This window comes from Solanum pennellii, chromosome 12 (genome assembly GCF_001406875.1).
Source record: "Solanum pennellii chromosome 12, SPENNV200".
In the NCBI taxonomy this organism is placed as follows: Eukaryota; Viridiplantae; Streptophyta; class Magnoliopsida; order Solanales; family Solanaceae; genus Solanum; species Solanum pennellii.
Genome location: NC_028648.1, coordinates 71,326,903 through 71,353,493, shown reverse-complemented (window position 1 = coordinate 71,353,493; position 26,591 = coordinate 71,326,903). Strand labels below are relative to the sequence as shown.

Here is a 26,591-nt window from a genome sequence, read left to right as displayed (position 1 = left end):
AAATGTTGGGGTTTAAGCTTAGAAAGGGTGGGAAAACACTGGAATATCCCTACTAAATATTGTGGGACCGACTCTATGGGTGCCACCTACAGATCATAGAAACTTCTACTGTTCGTACTAATCAACTGTAGATCGAGTAATGAAGACTGAGATTTGGGGTCAACTTTTACAAAGTCCTTCCTACGATCCGTAGGGCCCTCTCATAGAACCCAAAGTTCCTCAATTTTTTTCTAGGACACTCCTACGGTTCCTCTCTTTGAATCGCAGACCACTCTACAAACCATCTTGCCAGTCCGCAGGTCATCATATGAGACTTGACATTTTCCGAAATTCTTCATCTACTTAAACAACTTCATTTGTGAACAAAAACCACATAGAGTCCTCTTCTATTCTTATTTTTTTTAATGTAAACTCCCAACTTCCAATTACGAATATACGTATTTGGAAGTAATTGTATAACTTTGGAAGAAACGATCACACAACGATTTGCAATGGAAGTTGCTTTTAGTACAGTGACTTACCATAATACAATATTTACCACAATTTTTTTTGGTGTGTTATTCTTAGTGAGAATTTATTTATTTCCATATATATATATATATAAATGTTAAATATTAGGGAAATAAATTAAAAAACAAACAAACCCTAGGGATAGTATTTATAAGTCAACATTTTGTGTTTTTGGCTGCTGCACAAAATTATTATTGTCAAAAGAGTAATATTTTATAAGAAAAGAATAAACAAGACAAGGTTGGACGTGGAAAGGGAAAATCAAGCAGTTGGTTAAAGCAGCGATGGTGGACAAACTGATCGTCGCCGTTGAAGGCACCGCTGTGTTGGGCCCTTACTGGAAAATCATCGTTTCCGATTACCTTGATAAAATTATCAGGTACTCATTTTCATACACTTAAATTTTCAGTTTTTGTTTTTTCTACTTGTTCCCATTTTTGTTTTAGTATTTTATCCTGAATTCAGCCATTGATTTTCGTTATTTGGATGAATTGTTATGTCGGCCGATTATCTTTCCCTAGTTTAGGATGGGGATTAAAACCTCAACCTTTACCCGAATTTAATCAAAATTATGGTCAGAAGCTATTGGAATCCAACTCCTGACCTCAGCAGACCATAGATTCAAACTCGTCTACTATGAATACATTGAGTTGTTTATTTATTCAATTTTGTAAATATCTTTTACGGAAAATGCTGCATTCCGATGCTAGTAAATCATTGAGAAAATGCTGTGCTCAGGGGAATACCATTTCTCTATGTGATAATCATGTGCACATAGCATTTGAGTTTCTCTGAACTAATATGGGAAACTTTTGAAGCCTTGATACCAAAGTTTAACTTTGAAAAATGAAAATTAGAATGAATGGCTTACAAAAAGTCTAATTCCTGAAGGGAGGCGGTTAAAGAACTCGTAGTTGTTTGCAATGATTGGAATTTCCAACCTTTGCACTTTACCCACCCTTCCCTTCTATAAGATCTTTTGTTTACATGGTTCTCTCAAACCCTAAACCTAAGTTGCTCGTAATCTCCAAAAATGTTGCCGCAACCTTGTCGGATCCTCCAAAAATGTACTACTTTTGAAGTATCCGACATCCACCTCATGACATTTTTAAGAGTCGAGGCAACAGCCTTAGTAACGTAAACCCTACTTACAATTTCTTGTTCACACAATTACTATTTCTCCATGAATTCTCTGGCAACCTTCATCATCTCGTATCTCTCTCATTTTTCATTTCTTAAGGCTCTCAATCAGTGATTCTTCTTTTCAAGTTTCAACAGCTGTGGTCTTTGTTTTTCAGAAATTTGGTTACTCTATTCTATCTCTCCTCTTTGACTACTTAGCTGATTTATATTTATTGTGTTTAATTGAATTTATAGTGGCACCATAGTCTTGCTCATCTGCTTTCTTTAAATGTGAGGTAATACTGCAGCAATAGACAATGAGGATGTTAAACAACCAAAATGTGACATCAAGAAAACAAAATATATGCATTTTACCCCTTCAAAGTCAAAATGTTGGAGAAGATAGTCAAAGTGAAACCTTTAGGCAACACAAATCCGATGTTAATTATTTAGACCGACAAATTTCCCCTCTTATTCTAGCAAAAATTAAATAGACCAAGCCCTTAGGTATACAGATAAGCATGAATAAGGGAAATATGATCATTTAATAGGAAAATGTTGCTCACCTTTTTCTCTAACTTTTTAGTCGCGTGTTGATTAAGTCTGCGGAGCTTGGAATCAACAGTGTATTTTAATCTTCTGCATGGATGGAACTATTTTTATGAAAGGATAAGTAAACAAGGTTAATGCTCTTTCAGAAGAGGCATTTCAGCAATAATAGTAGTTTAGAAATAGGCTTTTTGGAGTAAAACTGGATAAACGACTTCCAATTATATTACTTCCGTTCTTGGGTTGAAGGAAACTAAAAGAAGCCATGTTAATTGAATTATGCTGTTTAAGATATTATTGCTTTGCCAACTATTATGCATGCATTACAGTTATCTTTCTGGCATATTTTTCTCAATCCAATAAACTTATTGAGACCCTCAATTTCTTAGACTGTTAGTTGACTTGCTGGCTCACTACATTCCCTGCTTAGTAAGATATATAAAGTCTGGAGAAGTATTAAATGCAGATTTTAAATTTAAACTTAAGATTAACTATTGAGAAATCTTAAATCAATATCTATATTTGAAAATTTGGGCACAATTCGAATGAAGGATTTATTAAGATGTTTTTAATATACTGCCATGTTTAAATGGGAGTATAGTCTATCCAAGACTACCAGGGAAAATCCTCTATCCATATGGTGTGGATGCAACTCATTTTGGTTATTTACTATATATAACCCTGTCCATGACAAGGTTGATTATATGCCACTCAAGGTCATGTATATGTTTCCCCTCTAGGGGCAAGCTCAGGTTGCTAACGAGAAGAATATGTTCAAGGGAAAAAATTATTGTAGTCATGGAAAGGTACATTTGCAGGTTTCTTTTGCTAACAATTCTTGTTGACCACTGAGAGGGATAACTAGACCTGCTTTCTGACCTTCTATCGCTGGTCTACTTAATTATAGATTTCTATCGATTTTCAGTTAGGTTTCTTCATTTGAGATGCTTCTTAGTTCTTTCTTTTACTGGTATTTCTGAAAGGTGAGATCATCCAATTTTGAATTGATATCAGTTCGGTGTTCTTCTCAAATATGCTGAGCCGCACATATGCAAGCAAAAACACATGTTTTGTTGAGCAAATGACTGAGAATTCATCCTCCTTCACCTACTCAGCTCTTCCTTTTATCTTGCTTTACCATGGCTATTTATTTTTGTTTGGCTTTCTGATCTTTTAGCTGAAACAGTTGGGGAGTTTGTTTGGCTTGAATGGCTGATGCAGAAACCTCCGCCGTGTGGTTCTTCTAAAGTCTGATGTTTGTTTAGTATTTGAATCAACACATGCATAAATTTTTTCATTTGCCAGTGTGTTGTTATGGAGCTTGTTCATGGTTGTTCCATCCTTTCAATGAAATTAGATTGTCTTAAAACTTTATATGATGATTGGACGCTTTTAACTGGCCATCCATATCATTTTTCTTTGATGTCCTTATTTTCAATTTTTTTTCGTGGAAGAGTTTTTGGTTTAGATCCCTCTGATACCTCTGTATGGAACTTTAAAGCCCTAGCCGATAGCATCACTCCTGCAGCCACCAAACAAAGAAAATTAAAGTGCTTTCTGTTCCCCTAATAGTTGGTTGATATATTGTATATATGTTACCTAATTATAGCGAAGCTGTTGTTAATATATCGGTCTCCTGTTCTGTAAGTTGGTCATATTAAACCCTACAAGTAGTATTCAAGATAAAGTTCTCTGAGTAATAGCCTTTTGGTAATTTGTGCAGGTGCTTTTTTGGAGTGGACTCAACTTCACAGGTTCGCATATTCTAAATGGCTCATTTTGTAAACTGGTTATTCTTCTATATTATTTATGTGGTGGAAATGTTGTATGAGTAAATTTAATATCTCAATATTCATCATGAACAACGTAATTTATAACTCAAATAAGCATGTCCCATTACATTCCAAATTGCCGTTGAAAAAGAAAACAGTATTCCATGCTATCTAAGTTGAAGCAATTGATTGTACGTTCTTCTACTAGCTAGGCTAATTTTACCTTCCATTTTGAAATTCCAGAAATCATCTGCAGCCGATGTGGAGGTCTCCTTGGTCATGTTTAATACACATGGTCCTTATAGTGGTTTGTATTTTTCTTGTTCTTAATTTCTGGTTCTGTTAGCTGATTTAATTGCAATTTCAAGCATGAGAGCTTGTTGAGTCATGCGCTTAAAACCATTTTCTATCCCAGTCTGAAATCTCTCTCAAACAGGGGAAAAATTTCAGTAATGGTATTATGGTATGTCCAGATGAAATCTGCATCATTCCATGATTTCTGGGCTGTTTTCTAGGTGGTGTGTGTACCATCTCCATGATGTGGAAACTATCTAATAATGTGATTCTTACATGCCAAATCTATCTATTCAGCATAGAGTTTAAATAACTTAGTTGTGACACTTTTGATCCATGATTTATGAATTATTTTTGTATCTGACTTTCATGAGTCTATAAATGCGCATAGGATTGATAGATCCTCTATCAATCCTCTTGATAACGTCTTACAGTCAACTTCAATTTCTTAACTTTCAAATTGATTTATTTCAGTGATATTCTAGTGGATTTTATGATCTGTTGTAATTTCAGTGATATTACCCTCCCTACTCTCTTCCCCAAATAAGGAAAAATGAAAAATGAAAAAAGAAATTGTGGCCACAGGCCCACAGCAACATAATCTTTGAAGGGGATTATTCAATTTTGATCTTGTGTCAAAAAAGAATTCCCGTTTTTCAAGTCTGTCTCTCACTAATCTTTTTTTTTTCCAAGACACATATTTCTCTTTTTCTTTTTGCTTGACAATTTTATTTCCTGTTCTTCTTCTATACTACTATCTTTTATGCAGCTTGCCTGGTTCAGCGGAGTGGCTGGACAAAAGACATGGATACCTTTTTGCAGTGGCTTTCAGCTATACCTTTTTCAGGAGGTGGTTTCAATGACGCTGCAGTTGCAGAAGGACTTGCTGAAGCATTAGTGGTGTGTTTCATTGATTTTAAGTTGTTTAAAAAATGAACTTTGCATCTCTATTGTTGTCATGTGATAATATCAATAATCGAAATGACCTTTATGAATCACATGTGATATGTGTTAGACAGATAACGTTTTGGTTGATAACCACCAATTCTGTAGATAGCTCACTAAGTTACACTGAAAGCCCTTTTTGAAATAATACTGTACGCCACGGTCGCCACCCTCTCTAGTTGCCTTCCTAAAGTTGTCTGCCTTCCTCGCTTCTAGAGGAAGCGAGTCCATTGAGTTTTGACTCTCTCTTGGGCCTCACGTTACTCCCCTGTCCCTTTCCCCTTAATTTCCTTCATTCAAGTGAGCTCTCAGAGCTCCATCAAACATTGCCGTGCCATGTCTTTTTCAGGCATTGTCGCTGCATTACAAAGTCCATTGGTCTAGATTATTCATAGCTTGGAGAAAATGTCATGGACCTTTGATCCAGATGGTCCTCACGGTTCAACCCAAACTTACTAATGAGCCGGTTTAAATTTTGCTTCAAAATTGGTTCACTAGTCCAGGGATATTATCATCTTTTCATATGTTTCATCTTATTTTGTTTTTCACCATTTTGAGTTCTCTTTACCCAATTCGTTATCGACTTCGACACCATTTGTTCTGGCCAAGAATTTCTTCCTTCAAAATTTCTTAACTTACACTTGACTTTCCCCATCGTCTTCCTTTCCCCCCTACACTCCTTCCTTCCCTAGTCTCCACTAGCAATATACACCCCCGATTGAAATTCCAGTGTAAATCATAACACACTCACACACACACAGAAATCACTTATTCTCTCTTTTTCTTATTCCTTTCCACAAGAAGTCTGATCAATTTTTTTATCAACTTTTTACCACTTTGATTGGCATAGGGAATACAAAAATAACATATGGAAGATTGAGGTTTAAACACTTCTAATTAGTATCAAACAATCTCCATCAATAGACATTGTCTCTTCCAACATTAACCTCTTTTCACCACCCCTTGCCAGGTTTCTCTGATTTATCTCCTTGGGCTCTTCTTCGTTGTTCATTCTACTTTGAGTCTCTCAATAGGTGGTATCTTCTATGTGCATTGACTATCTTTTAAACGAACTTGAGATTGCTATCACCATGTTTCAATTAGATTTACCTAGACTTCTGTCCATGAGATTCCCGCATATCTTGCTATTTCCTCTAGCTCCCTTGTCATACTAGCCTCTTCAATGTTCTTCCTTCTCCATTCTCTTTCCTCTATGATCTTATCAAATTCACGTGCTTTCTTTATCAGTGCTGACTTTTTGTTTTCGATTCTTCTAAGGAATAACTTTATGTATTTAAGCTCTTCATCTAACTCCATGGAGAAGAGGAGCCTTTCAATTTATTAACATATATATGTAACTAGACTGATGCTTCCTTCAGATGTTTTCTGTACCAAATGGTAACCAAAGTCAACAAAAAATGGAAGGGAAAAAACATTGCATACTTATTTCTGGAAGCAACCCCTATCCGTTGCCTACACCAGTTTATCGACCACAGATGCAGAAACTGGAGCAGAACGAAAATATTGAAGCACAAACAGATAGTCGACTAGCTGATGCTGAGACAGTTGCAAAGGCATTCCCTCAGGTACTGATCTAAGGCCTTTTACTTTTTAAAACCCTGGCGTTCCCCTCACGTATTCTGCTTCATTCTTTGCTAACAAGTTTCTCTTTCCGTTGCAGTGTTCTATTTCCCTGTCAGTTCTATGCCCAAAAAAGCTTCCAAAACTAAGAGCAATATATGATGTGGTAACTGTGGCCAACTTCATTGATTTCTTTCCTTTTTGGTTATTATCAAAGACTGTTTGTATTGTGTTGAAACTTGACTCTTCTTTGTTCCTGATACCTACAATATTTACTGTCTTCAATTTCTCCTAGTTGCTGATTGACTTCTTGCATGCTTTGTCTGACCTCGACAGAAACAATATTATTACACTCTCTTGAACCAGAAAGTTACTGACTTTGTGACTCATTTATCATGATTCTATGCTTAGGATTGGGGCAAGTTACATGTGTTAGAATTAGAACAGGAATGAGAATAACATATAGAATCCTACTTGGTTAACGATTGCAATGTAGTGTCTATAAATAGGGCTCAATGTAATAATGTAGATACACAATTCAATTATATTTTTCTCCTTTATTTTTCACATGGTATTGGAGCCAGGTCAATCCCCGTTTGGGCTTTGAGTCCATGCTCCATTAGGGTCTTGGCGTGAAGGGGGAGAGTTAGAGTGGGTTGGAGTCCCACATTGGTTAGGGAATGGACTAGTAATCTGCTTATATGGATTTGGGCAATCCTCCCCTCATGACTAACTTTTGAGGTTGCATTAGGCCCAGGTGCCATATATTTACAACATGATTCTAAATGATTTGTGTACGACATATTATATATTCTTGGAGTGTCATTAATGGAGTAATCTTTGGAGCACTTCTCACTCCTTCAATACTTACGTCATGGAGGCTATCTCACTAGTTAAAAAATATGAATTTATGATGGAACCACATGACATTATCACTTAGTTTTAAGTAGAGGAAGGTGATGCAAGTGGACTTTATAGTTCCATTTGTTTCAAACTCTATGCTTGTTTATCAGTAGTAAGAATATCCATGAGCTCCACAGTGACATTCATTAACTTTTCTTTTTTTTTCATTTTAGGAGTCCGAGTTTGAGAGTATGCAACATCCTATAGTGGTGCAGAATCATTTAGCCTTCATAAGTGCTTAGATATGATCAACCTTATAAGCCATTGTGGATAAAGTATTTATCGTTTAACATTGTCTTGGAATCCTCCATGATACTTATCTTCATTCTATCATTTCATGATTCTTGGCAGTAGGTCTGTCTTCCATGAAAGCAAGAGGAACTTATAATCTCTCTCACTCTGCTCACACTGTTATCCTGATGTTCTTTTATCTTTTAGATTTTTTTTGTAAAAATGGAACTAAGTGTGAATTTTGTCGGATACAGGGAAAACACAATCCACGAGCAGCTGACCCGCCCATTGATACGGCCAAGAATCCAAACTTTCTTGTTCTGATATCCGAAAACTTCATCGAGGCTCGTGCTGCTTTCAGTCGCTCTGGAATGACCAATTTGGCGTCAAATCACAGCCCTGTCAAGATGGATGTGTCTTCTGTTCTTCCAGTTTCTGGCACACAATCAATTTCTAATTCAGCAGGTTTGTTCATTTTTTTTAGAAACTTATTTTCCACCTTTATCATATACTGACTCTGTAGGAGCGTTTGCTCAGCCTGATAATACTTTATTCATTTGTGTGCTCTTTCTTTGCACTTCCGTTTTTGGCAGTGTAATTTTGTGAATAGAAATATAGGAATACACACCAAAAGATAAAGTTAATGAGAAATAGAACACGAGTAAAAGAAACCGAAGGTGTTTTGATGATTTAGCAACTCCTTGCACTTCCTAAAGGTTCAATGTTTAGTTGCTTTAAGTAGTTGGAGCAGTCTATACCCTGTTATCTCCCTGAGTCTCTTTTGGATTTTGTTATCTTCCCATCCCTAGCATAGGACTTTTGAATAGAGCTAACAATATCTCTTTTGTAATCAGCACATACACAGTGCTTTAGTACTAATTCTTACTTCATTAAAAAAATATAGAACATGAGAGGAAGTGTGTATAGGAATGTGTGACGTCAGTGAGGATATTTATACCTTTTTAAACTGGTCAGGCATACCGAGATTGTACATATATAACTAACTCGAGACTCGAGGGCCTGGAAAGGCTGGTAAGTATGAATGCGAGCTAATAATTAGACTTTACAAATTTTGTGACCATATCTGCTAAAAGTATCTTTTGAATGTGACAACCAATCTCTTAGTGCTTGGTCATCTTACGGAAAACGAGATTTGAGGCGATACAGAGTGCAGCATGATTCTCACAAACAATATCCATTTGAGTAGCTTCCCCAAACTCCATCTTTTAGTAATTGTTTGATCCATGTAAGTTCATAAGTCACAATTGTCATCAGAAAAAAGAGCAAAATCTGATTCGATTTATCGTAATCAATTAGTTTACATGTTGGTTAATCGTATTCTGATAGGAAATATGATATATTCAAATAAATAATTTTACAGCAAATGATTATTCATCTACTGTATTTTCATGCAAAACATTGTACTACCATAATATAATAAGGCAAGTAAGCAGAAAATTTTTAAAAAAGTAAAATGGGTTGCCCCTGTTTGATTAGCCAGTTTCCAAGAGGGAGGTCTTATGGCAATCTCAGACATAATCAACTTAGGTCACTAAAGCTAGGTGAGATGAAAAAAGCACTCACTTCAGTAGAAGAAGCGAGGCGAGCCTGAAGCATCGGTTATGAAAAACGAGATTAGGTGTATTTTTCTATTCCCGTTCTTGTTGTGGCTTTATCTCGCTTCTCACTTTCCAGAACACTGCTGTTGTGAAATGACAATACTTGATCTGGGACTAATCTACCCAAAACATGGAAAATACCAGAATTTACCTAGGTATGGAAGTTCTGAAAGAGATGTTGTTCCAAGCTGTTAATGCCCTCTTGATCAATGCAAGTGATAATCATTTCATCCACATGAACAAAGTGATTAGCTTTGGTTCGAACATAAATTTAAGGCCTAGTATCGATAAAATACAAAGTTATCAGCTTCGCTCGGAATCATGCTAATCGCTTGCATAAGTTTGTTGAACTTGCCAGTACATACAAGGAAAAAGATTTAGACAATATAAAGATAGTTGTAATCAACATGCAAGTCCCGTATAGCCCGTTTAGCTTCACTTGATGTGAGTGCTTCACTTCTCTCGTTTTTTTTAATAACTGTGGTGTCTGAGCTAGTTTGCGTGCACCTTGACTAATTCCATGGGATAACTGCCACCTTCCACCACCATCAGGTACCAATCCACCAAGGCTAAGACAAATGGGGTGAAATAATCCTAGTGTTCTTATTTCTTCTGGATCTTTGAATGCGAGACCTCATGGTTCTCAACCCACTTCATTGACCACTAGTGTTTTGGTCTCGCTTTTTTGGCGTCTTGCTTTCAGAAACACCGCATGAGATGGACTCAGACAGGCTAGGTGACCTCAGGGATAAAAGAAGGAAGTCTGGGAGTCACCAGTAATTGAAGCTGTTTTCTTGAAGGTGGTGTTCTGGTGGCCAGAATGACCTGATGAACATCACAGAAGAAAGTGCATCATTGGAGGATGGCCAAAAAACCTCACGGGCACCGACATATGGCTTGATCTCGCTGGAATTGTCTGGTCTGTCTAGTCTGTCACCTGCACGAGTAATGCTCTTGCCGGTTGGGTTTGCTGGGACTAGGTAATCATACGCCGATGGACTAGTGGTGGTGTTGGTATTGCACTGTGCACAACACCGATGAAAAATAGTTTTGAAGAAGACAACTTTGCTGTCACCAGAAATAACTGCAGGATGACGGTTTCTCTCTCGCGGAAGTCGTTGTATGTTGCACAGTAAATTTTTCACGCTAATACCAAAGAACACGGGAAAAACTTGTGTGACTTTAGTTTCTCACACTTCTATTCCTTTATAAACAGACTTTACAATGAGGATATTTGTACTTGTCCAGTGTGGAACACTTTACAATACTGTGAAAGTATACCTAAACACTAACAAAGTCCAAATGTGCAATAAAGGAAAACTAAGAATAATAGCCCCCTCTTTATTTTGAAGTCGGCAGGGTCAAGCTGTTGAATAGACAAAACATTTAACCCATAGAAAAATAAGTAAAACCAATATTTGAACTTTATTCATCCTGATATATGTTGGGGAATGATTTCATTCCACTGTGCAATTCGTTCTGTGTAATCTTTTTCATGTGTAATTTGTTTCAATTTTTGGAGTTCAAGCACGATCAGTTGGATAGACAACTAATTGCTGAACTGTTCAACTCCTAATTCAGCTGTAGTGTCTACTGTCTATTGCTAAAAATTTCAATTTATCCCTCCCCTAGTCTTCCCTAATTTGGTTGAGGTGAATGTGGCCACATGGTGATGATACTTTTGGCATCTTTTACATGTATCCATCTTTTTATCATATCTGAGGATTAATTATGTTACATAATGTTGAGAACTCTCTAAAATTACAGTTTTAGTTGATAAAAAAGTTACTGGATAAATGTTTATAAGTGTATTACTGTAGTCTAATATATAGTATGCTGGGATATATAAATTACTCTGCAATTGTACTGTTGGAGGGCTACTAATTCTCTTTTTATTTACCTCTCAGCAAATGTATCTGTTATCAGTCGACCACCAATTTCCGCTGGAAATATTCCTCCTGCAACTGTAAAAATTGTAAGATTCAACAACTTGTACACCTGCTCGCTACACAGATATTTCATAGATGCTATGATATTATAATATTTGTTTTCAGGAGCCCAACACTGTGACCCCCATGACTGGACCTGGATTTTCACATATTCCGTCTGTTCGTCCTGCTCTTCAACCGGTTCCAAGTTTGCAAGCTTCTTCTCCTCTTTCTGTTTCTCAGGAGATGGCATCACATACTGAGAATGTTCAGGAGATGAAACCCATAGTCAGTGGTATGACTCAGTCCTTACGTCCGGTTGCTGCTGCAGCAGCAAATGTCAAAATCTTGAACGGTGTTGCTCAGGCACACCAAGTTCTAGGCGGGGGGACTTCTATAGGACTGCAATCTATGGGTGGCACCCCTATGCTTTCAAGTATGATATCTAGTGGAATGGCATCTTCCGTCCCTGCTTCTCAAGCTGTATTATCATCTGGGCAATCAGGTGTGACAACAATGACTGGGGCTGTTCCACTAGCAGGAAGTGCACAGAATACACAAAACTCAGCTCCTTCTTCATTCACTTCAACTGCTCCCAGTATGTCTGGGAATTCAAACATTAGTATTTCACAGCCTTTGAATAATAACCAAGGAGGTGTTGGTATGACTGGTCAAACAGTTCCTGGAATGAGCCAAGGTAATATACCAGGCACACAAATGATGCCAAGTGGGACAGGGATGAACCAGAATATGCTGACTGGGCTGGGTGCAACTGGTTTGCCTTCCGGAACTGGCACAATGATGCCTACTCCAGGGATGTCTCAACAAGGACAACCAGGCATGCAACCAGTTGGTGTGAACAGCACATCAGCGAACATGCCTCTATCTCAACAGCAAACATCTGGTGCATTGCCATCAGCTCAATCAAAATATGTCAAAGTTTGGGAGGTAAGACCGATTAATCAGTAGAAAGGCTGAAACTGGACTGCGGACTTTGTTCCTAACTTCCTATAGAAACTAACTCATGCTTTTAAATTTTCATCGCCTGAACAACAGATAAAATATGAATTTTACATATATGTTCTTTTAGAATGTCATAGGTTATATTTTCTTGATGTTCTCTGCTGGAACTTCTTATTTTGCTTTAAATCAATCAGTCTCTAATTCTGAAATGATTTGGCCATACAATATCTGTTGAGATTTCTATATCTGATACTTACGGAAATGGGATTTTTTTTGTTTTTCACCATTAAGAGGCCACTATAACATGTGATTTTCTTGACGAACTTTCTGTCTATCTCATTTCTGTTATGTGGTGTAACAATGTAGTCATTTCAATATAATAATTATGAGTCACAGTGCCAAAGATTATTTTGTAGTAACTTTTAGGTGTTTATTGCATATATATGGTGATTATGATTTAAGGGGGAATTTAAGACGCGCCCGATAGGACCTAGTGGGTTGCCATGACTGCGATATTTGCACCATTTCTCTGGGCACCAGCTATAATGTCTCTCAGCCAGTTTCATCCTTCCATTTTGTGTTGGATTCACAATTGTTAATGTCTAAATTGATATTTTTGGGGTGTTTGAACTTTGATATCCAGTTGCCTATACTATTTGATTATTAAGATGCAGTTATAATTAAGAGGGGTATTTGAGTAATTTCCTGATAATTCTGTAAATTGGCAAAGAAATCTTTGAAGTGGATTTGGAATGAATATATGCTCTACTATAAATGGATTTTCTGGAAAATCAGCTATCTCCAATCTTAGTTGTCTTTTCACACCTAGCGGCTACCTCGTGTTTAGTTGCTGGGTTCCTTCTTTCTGATTCATTTCAGATGTCAGTCTCAGAAAATGAACCTAATGTGCCAGATGTAAATACTACAGAGATAATGAAGGAACAATATTAAGAGGTAAGATGGAGTTTGATTTTGTGGGTGGACTGGTGGGTAAGTATGAGGATGATTTAAATTTGTATATTTTATGCTGGTGCTTCCAAATTACATTTTTTAGGAACTGAAACAACAGTGTTTCCATGCAAATTGTAGTCTGTTAAAACTCTTTTAAAACAGTGTGGCAGTCGAAGTGAAGTCCTATACTGCCATCTTGTGATGCTAAGGGCTAGACCAAAATTGTTAGCTAAAACTAACCATGTGGTTTTGCATGTAGCAATTGTTCTACCAGATAAGCAATGTAGTTTTTGCTTTTGTTGAATTTAGTGATATGCATATAGTTGAGAGGGGTAATAATTTTGAATTCAGCTGGCTCTTTCGCTTTTTTTCCTCTAATGCTTTATTAACTCTGGTATAGTTATCTTGGTGAGGTAAAAGATAGCTCAGGCCTTTAATGCTTCGAAGTCTTTTTCTGTGAGAACTATTTTGAGTGCACTGTTTTGAGTTTTCCTAAGGCACCTTACAGTTTGATTTGCTTGAACCATAACATAATATTAGTGAATTGCTAATGGTTGCTCTGATGTTTGGGGCTGAGGATAGAACTTATTCTGATGCATAACCAATTACTTTAACTTTTGAAAGAAACAATTGTTTTAGACTTTGCGCAGAACCAGCAAAATCATACTTGAGGTTGTAAGAACACCATTTTGAACTTATAGTTTTTACTGAGGATATATCTATACCCTTGAATAGTGTGATAATATGCAAGTTATATACTACAATGAGAAACTGGGTTGGTATTTATTCAATTTTTTGAACTGCTGTTCTTTTCAAGAAACTCTGATTATTTTGCTATAATTTTTCGTCATCCTGATCGAATTCATGTTTTCCCATATCTTGTTTTCTTTTAGAAACTACCTACAAGAAGCTACATTTCTGTATGATGTTAATGAAGTACTCCTGATAATTTGTAATGAAAATGTTGCAGGGAAACTTATCTGGTCAGAGACAGGGGCAGCCTGTATTTATTACCAGATTGGAGGTATGCTTATAACTTGTCTTATTGGAACTTCTAGTGATTACAAGTTCTTTTGTGTTTTTTGATCTTTTTCTAATGGTTATCATTAAGTGGTAGTGTCTTAAAGAAGGCAATCCAGCTTTTGTGCTGAGACATGAAGTATTGCCTACTTATCTCTTCATGTTGTAAAATGGTTTGCTGGATCTCTACTAACTGTACAAAATCTTGTGATCCAATTTCTTGTGGCAGGGGTATAGGAGTGCCTCAGCTTCTGAATCGTAAGTTTTCATTTTTATAAATGCTTGATTTAGTGATTTCACAATGTCACTTACAATAAACAATCCTACTATGTTGTTTATTGTGTTTGAGTTATCGCACTGTTTTGTTGTTGTTTTGCTTCCTTCTGGTAGACTCGCACTGTTTCCTTGTTACTCGCTATATTTTCTTCACTGTCTCCTTCTTTGTACTTGGATTTTCTGCACTTGACCCGGGGTTTTTTCGGAAACATCCTCTCTAGCTCCTCGAGGTAGTGGTACAGTTTGCATACATTCTACCTTCCCCTGACCCCACTTGTGGGATATCAATGGGTCTGCTGTTATTGTTGCAACGGTCCCATTCCTTGTTGGATTGTGAAGGGACTATATTTTTGTCTTCCATAAGTTGTACGGATATTTGGGAGTTGTATTTTATAGTGTAAGTTTAGCTATGCTACTGTCTTTCCCATCTTCGAATTGCAAGATCTTTTATTTTACACCTAAAGAACTCTGTTGTCATGATGCACTGATCTCTCAAATTTAGCAAGATCAGTAAATGGTAGAGACACCAAGGAATTCCTGATTTAGTCTTAGAAACTTGTTTTTTGAGGGATTCATCTTTTATAAAATTCTTTTTTTCTACAACTGAGACATTATTCTATAACCCATTTCCCTTTACAATTTTTTCTCAATCTGGGAAATGAAGGAAATAGAATACCTTTTATATAAAATTTCTATGTCCCTCTTTTTCTTTGATCTTCTTCCACAATTCTCTTCAAGTTCTCCACATAATATCTCATAATTTAGGTTTTATAACTCTATTTCTAAATATTTTAATTATTTTAGGCGAATTCCCACGCCCGTATTTTCACAGGGATCCATATTCCCGAATCGTAAAAATTAGGTCATGAAGGATTGACCTTTAGATCTGCACTTCTATCACACTCGAGTCCGAGCAACTTAGACACAATCCAAATCCCTATAAATGCGAGATGCAAGATACTATTTTATCCATAAAAATTAGATCACGAAGGATCCGACCTTAAGATCCACACCTATATCACACTCTAGTCCGAGCAACTTAGACACAATCCATATCCCTATAAATGCGAGACACAAGATACTATTTTATACAGAGTGTGTGTAACACCCTCCTCAAGCAGGTGCATATAAATTATTTACACCGAGCTTGTTACAGATGTAACTAATACGAGGGCCAGGGACTTGGTGAAAATATATGCAAGCTGATCATTTTACTATAAAGACTTAGTAACAGTATCTCTTGAGAGGTTTTTTCTCCAATGAAGTTACAATCTATCTCAATATGTTTATTCCTCTCATGAGACACCAATTTGATGCACCACTTGGTTATGCCACTCAATAAACTGAGTTGCTCTACCAACTGAGCTATAGCCCTTAGTGCTTGTGATACATATTTTATCATGTAGGTAAATTCTTGTCAAGAGAAATATTCCATGATGTAACGTCAAGAATCTTTGATCTCTTTGAGTGGTATTCCTTATATTAGTATTGGTTACAAGTAATATGATATTTATAATCCATCGACAGGATGGGTTTCATTTGGTTCTCTTTGGGATGATAAATGACCTACTTAACTCAGTGGTTAGAGTACTGCTTTCATACGGTGGGAGTCATTGGTTCAAATCCAATAGTATGTAAAACTTATTAGATACCAGAGTCAATGGTATCTAATAAGGTTTACAACCCACCTTTAGTGATATTTTTTTTTTGATTTTGTATCTTTTCTATTTCATTTTTTAATTTGAATTTTTGCATCAGAATTGGATTCTGTTTGATTGTATTCACCCGACAGAATCTAAATAGGATTAGAAAGAGAACTTCTTTTTATTATTCGAACGTACCAACTAGTTATGAAATCGGATTGCTAGCCTACTTCTTCAAATTCAATCCTTCAACACCCACTTGCTCCAAACTAGCTCACATGTTGTCATAGATATTGCTTGATATTATGTTCTGGACTAGATTGAGAAACGACACTCTATTTCTTGCTTTAACAACGCACTAAAAATTGCCGGCTTCTAAAATACAATTACCAAACATAGAATGTCTATCAGAAGGTGACCCTACCAATCAACATTGGTGTATCCAATGATCTGCTTATGGATTTGAGCCTCGAGTGTCAATGGGTCGTAGCATAAGCTTAACATTCAGTTCCATAGGAGTGCCTTTGGGTTTACAGCCCATCTTATCTCTTCAAGAATCTCAGAAGCATATTTTTGTTAAGAAATAGGAACAAAATACCCTTTCAGGAAGACCCAATTGATTGGGCTTGGGACTTCCATGTTGGAGGTTTCAGCTTCGAAACCCCTTGCTAGCAAAAAAAGATGTTTGCCTTCTTGGTCGAGCTCGTCGCACCGGGCTTGCCTAATGCAGGTAAACTCTCCTGCGTGGTTCGCAAGCTATTGCATAGAAGTGAGGGATTTTACCCAGTGCGCATCCAAAGGGTAGCGGTTGCGGGTTTCTCATCATTAAAAAAGGAAAACAATACCTAATCTAGGCTGACAGACCTCAATACCTAGAAAGTAACTTCAATCTACCCAAATTATTTTTCTGAAAGTGCCAAAAGATATGTTGTTTAGACTAGTGATACCATCACAATCATTGTCAATAATAACTATATTGTCACCATAAACCACTAAATAAATACACAAACTTGAAGTTGAATGTTGATAAAACACAACTATCAGCTTCACTACCAGTCATGCTGAATTCCTAAATAACTATGTTGCACTTACTAAATCAGGCTTGAGGAGATTGTTTCAAACCATAGAGTGACCAGTACGATCGACATACACTACCACTAGACATCCCCTCAGCAACAAAACTTAGTGGTTGCTGTATATAAACTTCATCATCAATGTCGTCATAGAGAAAAACATTCTTAATGTTTCAATTCATAAATTGGACAATGGCGAACAACAATCATGGATAGAAAGAGGTGGACATATGCTATTTTAGCCACATGAGGGAAAGTACCACCACAATTAAGCCACATATCTGATGATATCCTTTGGCAAGAAGGCGGGACTTAGCTGATCAATTTGGCCGTCTGGACCAACTTTGACTACATAAACCCAACGATAGCCAACAATAGATTTCCTGAAGGATGAAGGGCAAGTTCCCAAATACCACTTGCGTGTAAAGTGGACATCTCCTCAATCATTATGTGCAACCATACTGGATGAGAAATTGCTTCCCTTGGTAGACTTAAGAATGGAAGTAGCAGACAAATAGAGTTCTTTTCAGATGTACTCTAGCGTTGGATAGGCAGGTGAGATCTAGCCAATCTTGAAGTGTTTGAAAAATAGGATTAAGCGATGACAAACTTTTGGGGTGTCCTGGCAGCATTAGTTGGATGCTTGTGATTCCTTTGATGAAAGTTGTACTTCTACGGATTGCATTATATTGAATTGATGTGTGGAAGGAATCTAATTCTCTAGGGTAACTAATAAATTTGTGGAAGGAATCTAACTCATATTTTAGTTTTCAGCTATAATTGTTTAGTCGATGTAGAAGTTCTTAAACCAAATGTGATTCTTCTTTCGATTTGTGGAAGCTACATAGGAATGATATACAGGATGCTCTTATGTATTTGAAGCAAATGATGTCATTTCTGGAAAATTATCTTTTTGTTTTTCTGTTATGCATCTTTAGTCTTCTTTTCACTTCCATAATGCAGTGTTTTTTTAACTGTATTAACACTTGGAATTGATTTGTCCTTTGTGTTTTTGTCAGGCTTGCTGCAAATTGGCCTCCAACAATGCAAATTGTTCGCCTTATTTCCCAGGATCACATGAATAACAAGTAATTCATTTTAGATCAATTAATGTTTTGCTTGGTGGATCTTTTTCATGTTAGAAACATTTTCTTATTATTCGTCCACAGTGCAATTACTGCTTTCTGAAAATTACATCTTTGTTTTGGATCAGACAATATGTTGGGAAGGCAGATTTTCTAGTTTTTCGGGCAATGAACCAGCATGGGTTCCTTAGTCAGCTGCAAGAAAAGAAGCTTGTAAGTGTTGTTACTTTTAAATATTGAGTTTTAGCAGCTAGAGACTAACCCCTTTTCATTGTAGTTCTTTATAGGTTGCCTGCATCTTTGTTGCATCCATTTGAACTGCCCTATTCTCGTTTATGGTAGTGTTCTTTAATTAAAAGACCGATTTTCTGCAGCTAGAGCAAAACTAGATTTACATTGTAGCTCTTTTATTGGTTTACTGCATTGATCTTGCAGCAATGTCAACTGCACACATGCAAGTCGCCTAGTTTATTATTCTTGATTATGGTGTCTTTGAAACCATTAAAATTGTGGATTTTGGACCTAAGTCATTCCGAAAAGTCAAGTCATGAGGTGAAGCTTGTCCAAGACCATTGCTAAAAACATAATTACGTAAATAAAAGATTTGCTTTCTCTACAAATGCTATGAAGGGAGGACTAGCAGTTCCCAGATGATTAAGATGAGTGTCTTAGCCTTTTGTTTTTTTGGTGTAAGCAAGATTTAGTGGGGGAAGTAGATAGTTTAGCGGAGTTTATAGGCCAACTGTGAATTTTTGAAATTTTTTGGATTTGAGAATGATGCACGCCTTGGGGGTTAGTAAATCCCTCCTCATCAATTCCTTGATGAGCTCTTTTGTGTGAATACAAAGTTACCTATTTCAAAAAAATAACAAATTTAAGCTTTTTAATGAGATGGTCACACTCTTTGACATGGTATCATATTTAAACCTTTAAGGAAGATATGAAAGTGTAATAAGGAGGTCTTTAGTGGATTGTAAGATGAGAATAATAAATTCTCACCAGAAGGACATATAGTCACAGGTTGGATCTCCCCTCTAGCAGTGCAGACGAAAATGTAGAAAAAACAACATTTATGAATGGCTCGAAGAAGATTGTTAATCTTGAAGAGATGTTTTTAGAGACAAAAGTCAAGGTGCTTGTGACTGAAACTTGGATAGAAACATAATTTTCTCATGAGGCAGCAAAGTATCATAGAATGTTGTGAGAAAACAAGAGTTTTAGAGGGAACTCAACTTCATTTTCCTCACAAGCTATTGAGGTTTAAATAGCTAAGTTTACATGTCCAAAAAAGGAAAGGAAATCAATATAAATCAATATCCAATTATAATAGGAATAAATCAAGCTACTTACTATATATACACGATATAGAATATTCCCAGGATTCTGACACTCCTCAAGTTGGTGCATGCAAATTATATGTACCAAGCTGCTTAGATATATAACTTGTTCTAGGATTGGCTAGGGACTTGGTGAGTATATATGAAGCTGATCACTTATAGCACGAACCTTCTGAGAGTAAGTACCTTTTCTCTAACAAAATGAGAATCAATCTGTATGTGTTTGGTCCTCTTGTGAAACACTAGATTCAATACAATGTGAACTGCAACTACATTATTGCACACAAATTCCATCCCTTTTGTATTTCCGAATTTCAACTCCTTCAGTAGTTGCTTGATCCATATAAGTTAATTTGTTGCCACTGCGATAGCCCGATATTATTTTTGTACGCTAGATATACTAACCACATTTTTTTAATTACTTTCCCAAGACACCAAATGTCCACAACTAGAACACAATATCCAGAAGTAGATAGTCTGTCAGAGGGTAAAGAGAGATGCCATCTATTTAATCACATACATTAACAACCATGTAAGGAGACACCATGCCATTCTCTTGACCAATGAAGGAGAGATCAAGTTCTCAAGTTGAAAGTTGCAGTTTTCAGTCTTATGAAGTAACAATATGATTTATGGAATCGCTATTTGAGGTAAATGTAGCTGTTTTCACTAATTGCTGTTTCAGATATTGAAATAGGGTACCTTGTGGTTTTAAATCACGTGGAAGTTGGCATTTGTCTGTGAATTATGTTTAGGCCTGTCATCGACTGGAGTAGATGAAACACATTTTTTTTTTCCTTTCATGTGGGTTTAAAAATGAGGCTTATTCTAGTGCATCAGTGTTGAACTCAGTGTTTTGGGAAGCGAGAAGCGGAAAAAAGCGACGAGGGCTTGCTTCATAGAAGCGAGAAGCGTGAAGCAAAGCGCGCGCTTTTTTTAAAAAAAAGCGACATTTAGTATAAAAATAAAAAAATATTAAATAACTAAATAGAGGTAATATATTCTTAGATTGAAAGAAATTACATAACATTGAAAGAAATTACATAGGCAAAAATACTCATAAGTCATAACACATAAAGCAAAAAATCAAAAACATAATTAAATCACAAAGAGTCAAACTCCTATTCTTCAATAAGACTGCTAGACTGATCACAAAATTAAAAAAAAAAAGAAAAAAAAGCAAAAGAATTGAAAAAAAAAAAACAGAGGAGGCAGCAGTCAGTAATTAGAAACAGAGCAGGCAGCAGAGATGAAGAAAAGAAGAGAAGAAGAAGAAAAAACTAGAGTAGTCGAAACTCAGAGAGATGAAGAGATGAAGCACAGGCTAAGATTGTATATTTCAGGAGAAAAGAAACTCATAGAGATGAACTAATAAACATTAGCTAAAAAAGAGATGAACAAAAAGATACCTGCAGTCGCGGTCGAGGTTGAAGAGAGAGGCAGCCTCAGTCGAGATTGTTAGGAGAGAAAGAAGGGAAAGAAGTATTGTGAAAGAAGAGTCGCGAGGAGAGAAAGAGGGGAAAGAGTCGTGAAAGAAGAGTCGTGAGGAGAGAGAAGGTTATATTTCAGATTATTTTTTTAAAAAAAACCTAATTTTTTTTAAAAAAAACCCTAATTGTCGCTTTTTTTTTTATAAAAAGCGCGCTTTATTGCGCTTTTGCCTTAGGGTCGCTTCTCGCTTCTTCATCTGAAGCGAGAGCTTTTTTCAGATCGCCTCGCCTCAAGATAAAAAAGCGCACAAGGGTCGCCTCGCTTTGAAGCGCGCTTTTCACAACACTGGTTGAACTGTTTGAGTTTTGACACATCAGGTAGCTGCAGATTAGAGTTTCACGTGGGTGTTTTGCATTGTCTACAGAATTTGCGAGTCTACTGCAAACGTTAGTTGAACTCAAGTGACTACACAAGTTAACTACTTTTTCCATTCCTGTTTGGTTGATGGGTGAATTTGTTTACTGAACATGTGATAACCTTGCTGAAGATCTTACCAAGTACAGCAGTCTTGTTTTTGCATCATTGTGAGAAATGATGATTCAGATGACATTCCTATGGCCACTTAATCTCTTTTTTATTTGGGGAAAAAAATATGGCATTTGTATATGTTGGTTATTCCGCATCTTTAAGCAAAACATAAAGATTTAACTGCTTAAAACATCTATCTCTGCAACTTCAAATTTATTAAAGATCCACTATGAGAACTGAATTTATTTTACAATTGAAATCTGCATCAGAACTAACATGCATCTCAACAATTTTTTGGTGAAATTGTTTTGTTATTCTAAAGAAGACGTAGCTACACGGGTGGCTTGCATGTTCTTTTCTAACCCGTCTGTTGACAATAATGCATTGAGCAATCTCACTCCCCATTTTCCTCTTCTTGATTTATTTATTTACTTTCTCTGTGTATATCTGGAGAGAGGCAGGCTATATTTAGTAATAGAGCTCTTAGATTTACATCAATCTTGTTCTGTTATTTGTTAATTGTTCCAGAAACAGCTTTCTCTTTCTTTAACTGGTTCGATGAACTAAGCTTGTGGTTTTCCATAAATTGTCCAGTGTGCGGTAATACAACTTCCATCGCAGACACTGCTTCTGTCTGTTTCTGATAAAGCCTGCCGCTTGATTGGAATGCTTTTTCCTGGGGTAAGAAATGTTATGTACTCTTAGCATTATTTCATTGATGATCAATTTGACAATTTTTTTAGGAATGGTTTCACTGTGCTTCGGTGTAATGCTATTTTTGTGTCTTCAGGATATGGTGGTGTTTAAGCCACAGATACCAAGTCAGCAGCAACAACAGCAGCAACAGCAGCAGCTGCAAGCACAACATCCACAGTTGCAGCAGCAGCAGCAACAGCAGCAGCAGCATCTTACGCAGCTACAACAGCAACCCCTTCAACAGCTGCAACAACAGCAACAGCAGCAACCTCTCATGCAACTGCAGCAACAACAGCAGATTCCGTTGCAACAATCACAGGTTCCCCAAATGCAGCAACAACAGATTCACCAAATGCAGCAGCAGCAGCAGATCCCGCAAATGCAGCAGCAGCAGCAGATTCCGCAAATGCAGCAGCAACAGCAGCAGCAACCAATGGTTGGAACAGGGATGAACCAAACCTACATGCAAGGTCCTGCAAGGTCACAGCTAATGTCTCAGAGTCAAGGTTCATCACAAGGACTGCCAACCATACCAGGAGGCGGGTTTATGAATTGAAAATGTCATAGAACTAGACAGCCATTGTACAAATGTGAGACCAGGCAGTTGATTCCAAAAGTGTAGCCATGCATTTGGTGCATATCTTAACAATTGAATTTCGAAGTACTCAAATTCGTTATAGGCTCTAGCATAGAAATTACTTGTGCCCTTCAAATCAGGTTGGGGCGGCTGTAAAGGCAAGATAAAAGGGGAAGAGGGAGGAATTTTCTGGGCGTGAGCGTGGGCGTGAGAACATATGACTGCATATTTGGTCACCAACCTATTTTCTATTGATCTAATATCAGTATTGTGTTTGGTTTTTTGTTCAACTATAGTTATTCACGTCATAGGTTCAACACTTCACTAGATTTCACCATCATATATGACTTACTAAAATGTGTTTCCCTTACATTATGCTTGCTAGGACTGAGTAACTTTTGCTGTGTAGGCACGCCTTGTACCATTCTTTTCTTTCTTCGTTTGCTAGCGCAAATTTCCCTAAACTCGACTATTGTTCTCAAATTCATTTTAGATTTTAACTCAAGATAACTCTATAACTCAATGCAAAGATCTCAGAAACTCTTCAATTCAGCCCAATTAAAGAAAGACATTCAAATTCAAGAATACATAACAAGAATATCAACTTTCAAAAACTTTTAGAATGAATTTCATTGAATTAAACATGTTTGGCGCGTGGGTGAACGAACCCAATGCTTTGAAAGACTCACTTATCTTGTAGGATCAATTCTTTGGCGAAATCTACAATTCAGTCGTTCTTGGCGAATCTTGTTTTTCCTATTCTCATCTTTCTTGTGGTCTTTCTCGAAAAGCCTAACTCTATTTTTCAAATGCATAAACTGAACCAACTCAGTTTTGACCCCAAATAATTTACTAAAAATGGATTTAATTGATTGGGTACGGAAAATACCAAACTACCCTTCTAAAATCCGAATTGGTCAATTCATTAATCGAACAACCTAACTTCCAATTGGCATAACTTACTAATACGAACTCGGAATCGCACAAACTCAGCATTGTTTGAAAGATCGTTCCAAGAGATTTCCTTTAATATCTAAAAGTACCTCTAAATCATCCTGAGCTTTAAGTTATGGCCGTTTGAAGTTGATCAAATATATTTTTTTTCCTAACTTAACCAAATTTCCAGATTTTAAGAATTATCAAAAATGACTATTTCCAGTTCTTAGCTTCTTCCTAGCTATTTCAAATTGCGAGATGTTACAATATCTCCCCCTTGGGAACATTTGTCCTCGAATGAGATTACCCTTACCAGGCTAAGGGTGTAACATGAAAGTATAAGTGCAAGTATCCATAAGCAAATGCAATACAACATGCTAACTCAAAATTTAAAGAGTACTAAGTAGAAAATTAGTACATTGATATGGAATTTCTCCAGATTCGAAAAGATGTGTATATCTCTTCTTCATATCATCCTTAGCTTTTCAAGTAGCTTCCGTTGAACTGATTTCTCCAAAGAACTTTGACTGATGCTACCTCCTTTGTCCTCAACTTGCGAACTTGATGATCTAGAATCTGAACCGAAATCACCTCATAAGACAAACTGTCAGTGATCCCAATATGTTATGTTGGTATGATCAATGAATGATCGCCCATGCACTTCTTCAACATAGAGACGTGGAAAATCGGATGAACTGCGACTAACTCTTGTGGTAGCTCCAACTCATAAGCTACTTTTCGAATCCTCTTGGCTATTCGATAAGGTCCAATAAATCGAGGACTATTCATCCCCTTCTTACTAAATCTCATAACACCTTTTATAGGTGAAACTTTAAGATATACCCAATCATTTATTTTAAACTCCAACTCTCTTCTCCTAACATCAGTGTAGGATTTTTGATGACTCTGTACCGTTTTCCTCTTGAATCACTTTCATCTTCTCCATTGCTTGATACACTAAATCTGGTCCTATCAACCCACCTTCACCAACTTCAAACCATCCAATAGGAGATCTGCATTTTCTCCCATAAAGAGCTTCATAAGGACCCATTTAGATGCTATAGTGGTAACTATTGTTGAAAGCAAAGAGAGGTAGGTGATCATTACAATTACCTTTGAAATCTATCATGCATGCCCTCAACATATCCTCTAGAGTCTGAATGGTGAGCTCTGCTTGCCCATCAGTCTGAGGAGGAAAAGCAGTACTCAAGTTCACCATTAAGCCCAAGCCTTTCTGAAAAGACTTGCAAAACTGTGCAGTAAATTGCGCACCTCTGTCTGAAATAATGGAGACCGGAACCCCATGAAGTCTTACCACTTCTTGAATATATAGGTTAGCATAATATTCTATTGAATGGGTAGTCTTCACGGGCAAAAAGTGGGTTGATTTCGTCATTCTATCGACAATCACCCAAATGGAATCATGTTACCTGCGAACCTTGGTAAGCCCGTGATGAAATCCATATTAATCTTCTCCCACTTCCATTATGAAAGTTCTATATTTTGAGCCAAAACAACCGGGCCTTTGGTGCTCTACTTTAACTTGTTTGAAATTCGGACACCTAGCAACTAACTCTGCGATGCCCTTCTTCATACTACTCCACCAATAAACCTCTCTCAAATCACGATACAAATTTGTGGAACCGAGATGAATGGAATATCTGGAGCTATGAGCTTCCTCCATGATCCTATCTTGAAGTCCATCCACCATTAGTACACACAATCTTCCTTGATATGTCAACACACCATCCCCCCCTTATTCAAAAGCTAATACTTTTAGCTTATGAACATTTGCCTTCAAGTCAAGCAAAATGAGATCTTGGTCTTTCCTCTCTTTTACTTCTGACACTAATGATGATTCAACCCCATTCATCACGACCACTCCTCCTTCTTCAAAATCCATTAGTCAGACTCCCAAGCATGCCAGTCTATGTACATCTTTCGCTAACTCTCTTTTTTCTTCCTCAACATGGGTTGTACTACCCATAGACAACCTGCTTAAAGCATCAACAACAATATTAGCCTTACCTGGGTGGTAAAGAAAACTCGTGTCATAATCCTTGAGTAATTCTAATCACCTCCTTTATCTAAGAGTAATCTCTTTTTGAGTGAACACATATTGAAGACTCTTATGATCAGTAAATACATACACATGAATACCATACAAATAATGATGTCATATCTTCACAACAAATACTATGGAAGCCAACTCTAAGTTATGGGTTGGGTAATTCTTCTCATTTACCTTCAACTATATTGAGGCATAAGTTATGAATTTTCCATTATGCATTAGCACGCAACCCAAACCAACTCCAGATGCATCATAATATACCACAAAACCTTGAGTACCTTCCGATAGGGTCAAAACTGGGCAGTAGTCAACCTCCTTTTCAATTCCTGAAAGCTTTTCTCATAAGCTTTAGACCATTGAAACTTCACTATTTTCTGAGTCAACTTGGTCAAAGAAGATGAAATAGACGAAAACCTCCCTCTACAAACCTTCTATAATATCTAGTCAAGCCCAAGAAACTCCTAATATAAGTTAAAGATGTGGTCTTAGGCCAACTATGCACTGCCTCTATCTATTGGGTATCAACTGTAATTCAATCACCGAAAACTAT

General features: G+C 36.8%; 1 protein-coding gene across 1 annotated transcript; it reads left to right on the top strand.

Annotated features, from left to right (window-relative positions):
- The first annotated feature begins 685 nt into the window (after positions 1 to 685).
- LOC107007204 (mediator of RNA polymerase II transcription subunit 25-like) lies at positions 686 to 23,324 on the top strand. The gene is made up of 15 exons (XM_015205719.2): positions 686 to 889; positions 3,905 to 3,935; positions 4,197 to 4,260; positions 5,017 to 5,147; positions 6,572 to 6,778; positions 6,874 to 6,939; positions 8,162 to 8,372; positions 11,434 to 11,501; positions 11,581 to 12,402; positions 14,339 to 14,392; positions 14,618 to 14,646; positions 18,400 to 18,468; positions 18,594 to 18,678; positions 22,356 to 22,442; positions 22,552 to 23,324. Exons 1-15 carry the CDS (start codon positions 795 to 797, stop codon positions 23,011 to 23,013), a joined length of 2,481 nt encoding a protein of 826 aa, XP_015061205.1. The 5' UTR covers positions 686 to 794; the 3' UTR covers positions 23,014 to 23,324.
- The last annotated feature ends 3,267 nt before the right edge of the window (positions 23,325 to 26,591 follow it).